The 13,241-nt window shown below is 33.3% G+C and overlaps 1 protein-coding gene across 1 annotated transcript in view; it reads left to right on the top strand.

Moving 5' to 3' along the window:
* Window positions 1-3,175: 3,175 nt before the first annotated feature.
* Window positions 3,176-13,241, top strand: part of LOC140446437 (uncharacterized) — a 47,901-nt gene continuing 37,835 nt past the window's right edge. The window contains exon 1 of the mRNA XM_072538988.1: window positions 3,176-3,304. Within this exon, the coding sequence (XP_072395089.1) occupies window positions 3,291-3,304 (14 nt within the window). The 5' untranslated portion in view covers window positions 3,176-3,290. The remainder of the gene's footprint in view (window positions 3,305-13,241) is intronic.

The following is a 13,241-nucleotide window of genomic DNA, read 5'->3' as shown; positions in this document are numbered from 1 at the left end:
AGTGCAAATGGCAAGATAACATGTCCTTCTAAAATGCTGTATATCGAATTATATTATTATTATTCGATCGTGCATATTCGATTTCGCCTGTATCAGAAAAAAGATAATATCTGGATTCATTGGTATAATACTATTCTTTCCAAATCTTCATTATTCTAAACAACATTTTTACGAGCGAAATGCAGTCTTTATCATTTATGGGCAATACTGTCAATAGTATGTCGGGCAATACGGGCAATACGGTAATACGGGCAATAGTATGTCAATACTGGGCCAGTGGGTGCCCTTCCAGAGCGCAGATCATTTTCGACAAGTCTGCTTCTTATCGTATTTTGGCTTATTCTAAAATTATAACGGTCTAAAAATCCATTTTGTAGATAAGTATATATACATATCAGTTTAAAACGTTTTTCTACGTCTTCCGATACCAAACCGATACCATTTTTCTCGGTCCGTTCATAGGTTTCGTTATCTTGCGTTTTCTCTTATCTTTTTTTCTTCTTTCTCAGCTTTTCCCTTTTTACGGGTAACTGTTCCTTATTCTTCATTGCCATTCATTTCTATCCATCGAGTCTTCTTCACCTAAACCTTTCCCTCTCAAGTCCTCTGCCACACAGTCTTTCCATTTTCTCCTTGGTTTTCCTCTGCCTCTCCTTACATCAACTTCTAAAAATATTAAATGTAGCCCTTTTTTCTTCTCGCTTTAATTCTCTTTTCAAACTTTCAAAGCAAACAAGGCATCCGTTGTCTTCCTTCCAGGCATAAACCCAAACTGTTCTTCTCCTATCGATGTCTCTCCGTTACATTCGCTCTACAGTTCTCTCTCAAATTTTCATTGTGTGCGACATTAACTTTATTATTCTAAAGTTCTTACTGTCCCAAATTTCCTTTTTATCTTTAAAAATGATACCACCACACTCTCCATACATTGGGCATCCTTTATTTCTCATATATTCTACTTATCATTTGCCAAAAAATATCAAACCCTTTGTCTCCCAAAGCCTTCCAAACCTCCAAAGGTATTTCATCAGGTTCTACTGCCTTATCATTATTTATCCTTTCCTATCCTATCCTTTTCTTTCCTATCCATTCCTATTTCCATTTAACGCCTCGACAACCTCATTTCTTACTATCTCCTGTATTACATTGTCTTTTGGGATTCACCTCTGTCTCCCCTCTAGTGTTCTTTATTTAGCAACTACCTAAAGTACTCATACCATCTTCACTTTATTTCAACATCGGTTTTTAATACTCTTCCATCCGCACTCTTCATCTGCCGCACGTAAGTCAAATGACTTTTGATGACTTGTCCTTTGCTTCAGTAATGCTCAGCAAATCTTCTAGGGTGTTTCCAACTCTTCCAACCTAGGAGTTTGCATGAAGTTGTACATATCTTTATCTTCCTCTCTTTTATACCTGTCATACCTCTTTCTAGCCTCTGTCTTCTCTCTAACCTTCTGTTGCACTTCATCGTTCCACCCCAAGTTTAAACCTATTTTTAAAACTTTATTGTAGCTTCACCTCGTAGTGGACCCAGCTTGGCTGTTTAGACTTCCTGCACTGAGTATACCCATTAAGAATTTATTAATTTCATACCTTGATCATCATTACTATTGTATTCTTCAACAATTTACAAAACTAGCTTGCTCAGATTTAATTGATCTATGGTTGGCGTTATTTACACTCTCCACACCTCTGCGGAATTTAGATATACCAATTCCATAGTTGTATATTTCAACATATCCCGCTGTTGGTCAGTTGGTCTTTAGTAACGCTTTTACATATTAGTTTTATAGTTCTCCCATTGACTGGGGGTTTAACTAAACTACTTGAATTATACCCCATTTATACACTGCTTTCAATTTTGTTTTAATTTTTAGTATTTCAATTTCATAGTCAGATTTCTTCTCTTTTTTACAGTATTGATAGTGCCTGGTAGACCATTTTATTGTAGTCAACCACCCACTGTCTAACAGATTGTTTAGTCTATTTTTTTCATTCACACTTTATGTCCATTTCATTTGCTCTCAAACTAATAACCTTATTATTACAGACAGGTGTAAGTGTGAGATCTGGATTATGTAATCTAGTTAAATTAAAATATTCTATATGTCATATTTCATAAGCTGATTTTCTATAGTAGTGTTAGTTGGACCTTTGGTCAATTCCAGCTTACTTACACAGAATTTTAATATGTGCAGATCACAAATCCATAATTGTGACTGCTTATCAAAGCTGTCATATGTCACATGTCACCTTAACATTTCCGTTAAATACCATTCTCTTTTCTGTTGCCGACAAGAATGTAGGGTAGAATAATTTTTTTTAAATAATTTTAAACTGTTTGTCCTTGTTTTGGTGTAGTGTTATGTACAGTTTAGGTTTAATTTCATGTTTATTACATTCTGCCCTTGCTGGATAGCTCAAATTTGACGAAATAAGTCTAAACCGTTAATCACAAAAAACTTTTGTCATCCATTAACTTCGAGTTTTTTATCGAAATTAATTAATTCTCTTCATTAAAAAAAACGTTTCTTGGCTTATTTCAGATGCCCCTGATGACGCTGTAACGTGGGCAAGATTTGATTATTAAAATAGTGATATTTGCCTTAATTTTTCAAAATCCTTATCCTTTAACTTCCATCACGTTACCTTCTGTTGTCTAACATGCTTTCTCTTCCGCCTTACCTTTATCTCCGTATCCACTACCAGCGGTCTGTGTTGACTAGCTGACTAGCTACACACTCACCCTTTATCACTTCACAGTTGGTAACCTCTTTTAGCTGACTTCTTCTACACAGCACAAAATTTATCTTTTCCTCTTCCGCTGCACCAGGTAAAATAGACTGACAGACGTATATATATATATATACATATATATATATATATATATATATATATATATATATATATATATATATATATATATATTATATATATATATATATATATATATATATATATATATATATATATATATATATATATATATATGCCAGTATATCTTTGTATATAGTAAAGACATCTAAAATTTTAATTTTAAATTATGCATTCGTTTTGGTGAGCAGTGTCTTTATAAATAATATACTAAAACGCTTCCGTTAGCTCCTACGATCGGGTTCGTATATTCAGCATATTAGATAACTGCTAAAATATTCCTTATCAGTTTATTTCCCAGACATTCCACATTCCACAAAGTACAAAGTGTTTCAAATGTGTTGGTAGAACCTATATTGTGACTATTTCGGCATGTTAAATCCTCTTCATAATAAAGAACACAAGAAATAAATATGCTTTTTCCAAGGTAAGCTATATCCCTTATTATCCCTAGTATTACATTTTACAGATGTATTTCGAATGATATTGTCATATCGTCGACTTAATCATAAAATTCTGTAAGTCGCAAAGACAGAATTTTTCAAGAGATATAGAAAATTTTTTAAAAATTAACGGAGACAGATTCCAGAATAAGCTATGTACAATTTTAGAAAGAATTTAGGTATTAAAAAAAATTCACTGAAATAAGTTATAGCTGGATGAACTTTATTCGCTCATAGGTATATAAGTACTATGTAAAAAAAAGTTATTTAAATACCTTTATTTTACAATAGTACTTAAATTTCTCCGTATTATAACAAGCATCCATAATTTCATCAATTAAAAAAGAAGTATTTTGTTTTGCGAAGTTTAGAATATATATTAGGTTTAAGGGAATACTAATCATTAATTTTTATGCATAAAATAAACAAATTTATTAAACAAATTATTATGAACAAAAAATACTCTGGCAATAGGAGAACTACACTAATTTTAAACAAAATTTATTTTCGTTACCATTATTTTAAGCCACATTTTGTGCTATTTTCTTACTACATGATAAACATATAGGCTTTTTACAATCATAACATAAATAAAATAATATTTATAAAGTTTACATGGGCATAAATAACAATATTTCCGAATTTCTAATTTTTCTTCGGGTATAAATTTTACTGGTTCTTAGAGTGCAGGTATTCTTAGGTTTTTCTAGGATTTTCAAATTGTTTCCTCATAAAAGGTTCTGTCAGGCTCTTCGCTAGTGCCTTCATGAATTTGATTCGGGATGTATTTTCATTTTTTTGAAACAATTAGACATGGCAAACAGGCAAATGCATTGACACACATAATGCATAAAGGAAATTAGGATTACAGACTTGTTTCTCTTAAGAATATATGAAACTAGCATTTTATGTTTTGAAAAATCATATAATGCAGAATCAACTTGTTTTTGTTTGTTTGCTCTAACTTCGGAAGGTATTTCCCCTTTTAATTTTTCCATAGTTCCGGCCAAATAGAGATTTTGATAGACGAATTACCCATTGTTTGGGTTTGGTATTTTTTTTCTGAATTTGAAAGAATTCCATCCGAACCTTTTCCGGTGTAAAAATATTTGTAAAAATGTAAATAGTAGAAAATGGCGGTGGACAGCTGTCGACTGTAATGTCACCTGTCAACTCTCAAACATGAAGATGGCGTCAATTTTTCTTCTTTTTGTGTGCCATCCCTCAAACGTGAAAATTGCGTCAATTCTTCTTTTCGTCTGTCATCTCTCAAACGTGAATTTACAGAATAAATAAAAAAATCATATTTTCGTTGTTATGGCTCATTCCCCATGTTAAATCCTAATCGCTAAGGTGCATTCCGGTCATTTTTTGAGCTTTTCGTTGTGGATGAAACCATTTTTGTGGATGAAAAAGATGAAAAACCATTTATAGGTCCGAAGCTGCCGGTTTACACAAAAACTTGATACATTTTAGTATGTACTGTTACTTACTATATGAAAAAGATTTTAGAGAGAATAATGAATGCTTCAAACAAGACTCTTTCAACAAAAAGACGAATTCCTAAATACAGCAGTTTTAATAAATGATTCATTGATAGATTTCATTCATCATCAAACCTCAAGCAATTTATCAAAACACTAAATCCATCTGCGGTAAACATGGCATCAATATCTTCATCATTAGATTTATAGATAGCGGTATATATCAATAGGTACATCAAAACTCTTATTTCAGAACTATCCATATGTTTCAAATTTGTTCGTTTCCCTACAGCAAACCTTGTTCTAATTTCTGCAATCTTTATATTTTTATACTGCACTATAGTATTTATCATAGCTTTAGAGATAAGAAGGTTTTGTATACCTTCTGAAGTGACTTCATCTTCTAGATTACGAGGAGCTTTTAATCCTGGTAGGGTTATGACAATTTTATGTTGTGGAGTTCACACATTCTTTACAAGTTCATTTACTGCCCACTTTTGTCGATATTTCCTATAATAGTACTTTTTCCAATTTCATTCTCATTCTTTTGGTCTAATTCTTCATCAATATTTTCTTCATTTAAAACAGATTGTTCATTATCAGCACTTTAACTTAAAGGTCGATGTTCATGTTCTTGGATATTATATCCATCTTCCATTTCAGACAATCTGATTCTTCTTCATTATACCATCTTAAAACAGTACTTTTAAAATTATTGTCTAATGGATTAACTTCTTTTGATGTACTAGGAACCAAAAACATCTAAAAATAACAGGTTTTACACAAAAATTTTAATAAAATAAATAAATAAAAAAATAAAAAATTTTATAACCATCACAAAATTTACCTTACCGGTGATGTGGAGTCTGATTTCTAATTTAAACGTGTTCACAGTACCCTAGCTAAATATCCACTGAATACGAATAACTACCAATAGTGACTTATAAAAAATTCCTCAACTTAATATATAAGGTTTGGAAAATAATGAAATGAACAGACAACAAAATACGTGCATCGTGACAGAAAAAATTAACTCCAATTATCATTATTTAAAATTTATCAGTATGAATTTAAAGATATAATATGTTTAATAGGATTAAGCCACAATTGATTGTAATGAAAATTCCATTTTTTAGTATGTAGTGTTTGACGTTTTGACTTTCACTCCGGAAATCGTTTTCCAAAAAAATTATTTTAAAAATTGTGTGAATTGCATAACCAACAAGTTGTTACGCGGGTTATGTTTTGTAAAACTGACGGTTAACTTACTTGGCCTTGATCTTGAAGGTAGTAGCTACGGTTTAATTGAGAAAATCTGAGGGGAATTTGTGCCATCAGGATATAAATTCTAGTTATCTTCTGTATTTTTGTATTATTTGTTTGTATATTATGTATATTGCATGTTATGTTATGTACATATATATAAATATGTTTTTCTTTGTGTTGTGTATGAATTATATATAATTGTAACTCATAAGTCTCTGACTTTCTTCTTAATTTTCTGGTACACTCATGGAGGTTTGCGATGGAGGTTGGCGATCATTACATCAAAATGTTCTCTATTCTGCGCTACTTTTAGTAATTGTTAAGTGTTCATGCCCGTCCAAGTTCTAATAATTCGAAGGCATGCTATCGGTCCTCTGCCTACTCCTCTTCGACCCTCTATCATCCTTTCAATTATTAATCGTAGCAGGTTATATTTGTCACTTCTTATTATGTGGCCTTGGAGGTATTTCTTGTCTTAATCGTTGCTCTAACTCTCTATACTCAGAAAAAGATAATACCAACTGTTATATGTCAAAATGAAATATCAAAAATTTTCAATTATTAATTAAATTTTAAAAGTATATACATTTAAAAGAAGAATAATATGACAATTAGCAATCCATAAAACTTTATTTATTACAATTTTTTTACTTGTCATGAAAGCAATTTTTTTATTAATTAAAAAGATCTATTTTTACTTAGTAAAATTTTAACAAAAACTACCTTATATCACTCTGGCTGATGTATTTCCTTTAAGAAAGTTTTTGGGATTGGGACTGTATCTAAAAAAACTGCAAACAAACACAACTTGTATTTACTTTAAGAAAATTTTTGGAATCGAAAACGGAACACTGTAAACACACAACTTGGTCCCACTGAAGCTGGAATTGGTTTACCATGGAACATAAAAATAGACAACTGTTTAGAAGTTGGAACTGATTCTGGCTTCTGATTAAGAAACTGCAATCTTCAAAACTCGGCCACTCAAGTTCTTCTTTAAACCATTGGACTTCTCAAATAGTTGAAAACGCCGTCTTACAAATCTCTCAAATAAGGCACATTGCTAAATGGCGTGCCCTCCAAGTATTAAACCTGGCAGGACCCTGGGCTACCTATCTCTCGACATACGCCCGTTAGTGAAACCTCTGCCCCTACGAGTCCGACACCAAAGTGAAGGTGCCACGGGGCGCGTACCAAAAACGTCCCGTGGGTCCCCCCGTGGGGTTACCACGACACGTCTACTACACACGACCCGCGGGGGCTCCACCTTCCCCTAAGTACCTGTGTTGTGAGTACCTTGCCTACCCGTTATTCCCACACCACGGGCGGGCAGGTTCGGCAAGCGGAGGAATTTCCACCTCACACGTAGACAGGTCGCCGCCGAGGATCTCTCCTCTACCACTCTTGGATCTCCTGGTGGGTACGTGCCGGGGCACCCACACCACGCCTGATCGAGGTCAGGAGAGGTATATACGGGCCCAGCTCGTTCAACCTCACCAGGCTCTTTTGGAATGGGAGTAGAGTGGTCCCACGAGAGTCTCGTCTCGGATACTAGGAATGTAGACCGGTGACCGTGTCGCCGAAGCGACCGTGTGCGTTTCTACCAACCCGACACCTCAAACGACGGCTCTCCACCTCCCTATTCCTACCCATTAGTCGCCTCTTACGACAGGCAGGGCTTTCTGACCCCGGCCGTATTCTTATCTCCGCGAGCCGGATGGAGGGCACAGCACGCAACAATCGATAATTAAACTTAACAAAAAAGTACCAAATTACATTTGAGTATAAAATTCACCTCTCCACATAAAAATTTGCCGGCTTTTTAAAGACTACACACGCCGAATCTTGTTCCTTCAAGATTTAAATTCCAACTTAACTTGACCTCGACTTGACTCTCTTGTCTCGGTTCTCTAGCCTCTTACCACCCTCGACCAGTTCTCGCTGCTGGCCAATCGGAATTTTTTTGAATGACGCTTTTCGGGAGAATATGAACTTTAGCACTGCTTGGCTTTGAAAATTGTAGAGGTTAAAACGTAATATGACAAATATTTAACTACGCAGTTAAAATTTCCCTTACATGCGTCGCAAAACACTTGTATATAAACAAAAACTCCTATAAAGGAATTTTTGTCCTAGCCAGGGCGTACCAAATAAATCTTACACATTGAAGATTTGATAGTTATAAGGAATTTATACATTCTACACAGTAAGTTGTCGTTTCATCGATTTCGTGGTCTTTCTACTGATCGTCTTCCTATTTGGGAACTGTCTCTTGCCGTCTTTACTACTCTATTTGTCATCATTCGGCTTATATGATCGTTCCATATTACTCTTCGATATCTTACCCAGTTCTGAATGTTCTCACCTTGCATCTACTTCGTATATCTGTACTTCTAGCTCTGACCCATAATGTCTTGCCTTCAATTTTTTAAAGTATTTTCATCACTGCTGTTTCTAACATCCTTTTTGTCCTCTCTGTGATAACAGTTTTTGTAAATTCTGCCTTTCATTTCTTTCCCAATATTTTTATTTCTCCATATTGTTTCATCTACACACAATATAATTCTTAAATTCCAAACTGAATTTTATCATAATACTCTCAAAGACATCTTAAGTAACTATTTAGATTGCATTGCAATCTATACAGATGGGTCAAAATTAGTAACATGTACAACCATGCTTACTTTGTACAAAAAACGAAGACTAAAAAAGCGTTTACTTTAAATAATAAATCCAGCATATTTTCCGCTGTAGCATGGGCTATATATAAAGCCCTTGAATGGTGTTGTGTAAACCAGGGGAAAAAATTGTCAAGTGCACTGATTTATTATTAGTATTAAATGTATTACAAGACTTTAAAGTCACTTAAGGGATATTATTGGGTAATGTTATTGCGGATTCAATAGCTAAAAATCAAATCCACTAAAGCCCCCACATAAAGGGTGTTGTTAAATTAAAAATGTTAAAAATAAATTTTACAAATTTATTTTAAAAAATTCCGTCCATTTTATGGTCAACATAATAGCTCATCAGAGCAAGTAATTCGATTAAACATGAAACGTATTTTCACCACGTTTATTCTAAATGATAATATGCATCCACAGACATGTCATACAGTGTCTAAAGAAGAAGTTGTTGCTGCTGTAGAGCGTCGCATACAGGAAGACCCGAATTAGTCTATCTGCCATCGTGCACAGCAGTTGGATACGTGTCCATCCACTTAATGGAAGATTTAATGCGGAAATATCTTGCTTTGCGTGCTTACAAAAATCCAACTCATGCAAGAATTAAAGGTACATCATCACCTAGCAAGGCGTAGGTTCGTAGATTCGGTGAGTGTGTAAAAAACGAGATTGCCGTTGATTCCAATTTTCATAACTACCCTATTTCGAGTTAAGATAATCCTCAAATGTATGTTGAAAAACCATTACATCCAGAAAAATAGACTGTTTGAGGTGTTTTATGGTCTGGTGGAATTATTGGACCGTACTTCTTTAAAAACGATGCTGGCTAGAACGTTACAGTCAATGGTGACCACTATAGAGCCATGATTACTGCCTTTTTCATTCCCCAATTGAACAACCATGATGTACAGGAGATATGACGTTTCAATATGACGGCGCAACATGTCACACAGTTCGTGCCACAATTGATTTATTGAAGGGAACGTTTGGTAACCGCATAGTTTCACGTTTCGGACCGTGAATTGGCCTCCAAGATCGTACGATTTAACACTGCTAGACTATTTTATGTGAGGGTATGCGAAGATGCTAGTCTACGCCGATAAGTATAAAACGATTGACCACTTGGAGGACAACATACAGCGACAAATATTGGAAAAAGTGATCGAAAATTGGATTTCCAGATTAGACTACGTCAGAGCCAGCCATGATGGTTATATGCCAGAAATCATATTTAAATTATAATGTCAAGAGATTATCCTTCGAATAAAGTCAATTTTATGTCAATTTATAAAAACTATTTTATTTCATTTAAAAGTTCTATACCTCTAAAAAAACACCCTTTATATTGATAGAAGAATTTAACACATGTGATCTCCTTGCATATGTAAAAAAGCATATTAAATTTAAATGAAATAAATGTTGTATTCAGTTTGGTAAAACTACAGGAACTAGTTTGTTTAAATTACAATCAACAGTGGTTCAAAACCAATTTTACAAAGTTCTTGCACTAACTAGAAATACAGTGTCGACCATCCTAAGATTAAAAGTAGATCATGGATGTTTTCCGAATCATCTACATAAAATCTGAGTTTTCCATCAGACAAATGTGAGTGTGGAACTAGCGTAGCTGATCTAAATCACATATTGTTTAACTGTCCCTTACATGTCAATACAAGTACGTGGCCGGTTCAATAATTGCTGAACGCAGGTTTAAAGACGCCATTAAACTTAAATGTACCTACTATTAAGTAAAGGTAATACAAATATTTTTAAATTAATTATGGTATTTCTGCAAAAATTAAATTTAACGTCTAAATGAAAAATTTAATCGTTTGAATAGATATTTTCTTAATGTGTACCTATTTGTTGCCCACCTATCTAACCGTGGTTTATGTCTTGTGTGTTATAATGAATTCGCTCTGATAAACCCATTGTTATATATTCCTAGTAATATAATAAGACTCAACTAACTTCAACTAAATTATTTATTGACCCCCTCACAATTGACATGACATAGATAACCTAACATAACATAAAACTTACTGGCCGTACTTTCATAACAATCTTCTCTGCTTAAAAAAGTAAAAAAGAATAATTAAATAAACAAATCTTACAAATTAAGTTTGGTAGGAGCTTTAATTACTCTACCTGAACGAGTAGCAGTAGTTTTTAGAGTAGTAGAAAGTCTGACCTCAGTTTTATCAAAGATTCTTTCAGTATTTTCATTAAAATTATTGAATTCATTCTTATTATTACTAATAGGACTCTCTGCTGCTTCATTTGATATTAATACTTCTCTCGACATTACATTATTAGGGTTTACATGTGTAACAGATTCTTTCCCAGAATCATTTACAACTTTTTCATTATTGGAAACTATCGGTTTTTGTTCAGTAATGGTATATTCCTCAAATTTACATTTACCAGTATCACTAGCATGTACAAAACTTAATTTTCCCCTATTTGTACGAAATATGTTACGCACTTACAACTGGTACTATCTTACCCCTGTACCATAACTTGGTTAATTTATTCTTTACATATACAATCAATTTAGTTACTATTATATAGTTATATACCATTGGACGAACTTAATTTTGCAATACGAGTTTTATTATTAGGTTTAATTAAATCAAATCGCGTTCTAGACTTAACTTTAAATAAGTTCTCTGATGGACTTATGCCTGTAACCGTTGATGGCATATTTCTATATGTAAACAAAAATTTTAACAACTGGCTCTGTTTTCTTATTAGAACGCTTCTTCCAAAATTTAATGTTTTATCCAATCCCTTTTTTACCGTTTGCACTGCCCTCCCCGCAATGCCATTACTTTGTGGGTGATAAGGTGGTGCCTTTATTGGTATGATCCCATTGGCTTGACAAAACTGTATAAATTCACTGGAACTAAAGGGTGGTCCATTATCTTAAACCAATTCAATTGTTAACCCAAACACAGCAGATACTTAATTTTAATTTAATAATTGTTTCAGAAGCATTTGTACTCCTGTCCATCATTTTATCATCCATCCATTTGGATTTATTGTCTACTAGTATTGAAAAAGTGTGATTATGCTTATGAAAGAAATTTATACTGACTATAAAAATTATTGGGAGCATTTGGCCAAGGCAAAAATGTACTAGAACAAGAAAAGTTTTGTGTTTCTTGACAAATACTGCAAGAACTAATAAAATTTTTAATATCATCTGTTAACTTAGGCCACCAACAGTAAGATCTAACTAACATTTTTGTTCGTACCACTCCTAGCAAATCTTCTTAGCAAATCTTTCTTAGTAGCATTTATATCTTCAAAATTTAACGGAATACTATTAACTAAACTAAAAGAATAAAGAGAACTTGAGCTTTCTGTTTCTGATGTCATCGGAAACCTTGATAGACCATCAGCATTTGCAATCATCTTTCCCTTTTTATACTGTATTTCATAATCATAAGCAGATAGAATAATAGCACATCGAGTGATTCTAGATGCTGCAGCTACTGGAATACTTTTATTATTTCCGAAAATAGATTGTTAAGGTTGATGGTCAGTCAACAATACAAACTTTCGACCATATATATATATTTATGTAAACGTTTTAAGGCAAATATTATAGCTGAACTCTCCCTTTCCAAATTTGAATACCGTTGATCAGCTGTTGATATTGTACTAGATGCAAACATTATAGGTTTTAGATCACCATCTTTTTTGTGACTCAATACTGTTCCAACTTCATACCCACTAGCGTCACAAGTAATAACAATTGGAAGGCGAGGGTCATAATGAGTTAATACATCGTTTTACATTAGTAACTTTTTACTCTGCTGAAAGTTTGTTCAGCTTCCTTAGTCCATTCAAATTTCGTGTTTGCTTTGCGTAGGTCATATAATGGTTTAAGCTTTGTAGACAACATACTAATAAATTTCCCATAGAAATTAAGAAGACCTAAATATGATTTTAACTGCGTTATATTTTCTGGCGCTGCAACATTTTTAATACATACGACTTTTTCTTTCGTTGGATGTGACCACCTGTATCTATAATATGACCTAAAAACTCTACACTTAATTTATAAAATTTACATTTACTACCATTTATTTTTATATTGTATTCCTCCAATTTTTTTAAAACATTAATTACATTTTAATGACATTTATCTACAGTTGCACCATGAAGTAGAATATCATCTAAATAACATTTAGTCTTTGGAAGTTTGGCCAGCGCTGTGTCCATTATGGTTTAGAAAATACCTGGGGCTGAGCTTACGCTATAAGTAAGTCTGTTATATCTAAACAACCCCAAGTGGGTGTTAATACTAAAATAATCTTTCGATTTTTCCCCTATTTCAAGTTGCTGGTATGCTCCTTTTAAGTGTAACACTGTAAAATATTTACTACCTGCCAAACTAGCATATATATCATTAGGCAAAGGTAATACACAGTGATCTCCATCTATGCCTGTATTTGACGTCTTTTTAAAATAAACACAAA

The sequence above is a fragment of the Diabrotica undecimpunctata genome, chromosome 7 (genome assembly GCF_040954645.1).
Source record: "Diabrotica undecimpunctata isolate CICGRU chromosome 7, icDiaUnde3, whole genome shotgun sequence".
Classification (NCBI taxonomy): Eukaryota; Metazoa; Arthropoda; class Insecta; order Coleoptera; family Chrysomelidae; genus Diabrotica; species Diabrotica undecimpunctata.
Note: the sequence above shows the minus strand (reverse complement) of the source record. Positions and strands in the feature narration are given on the sequence as shown.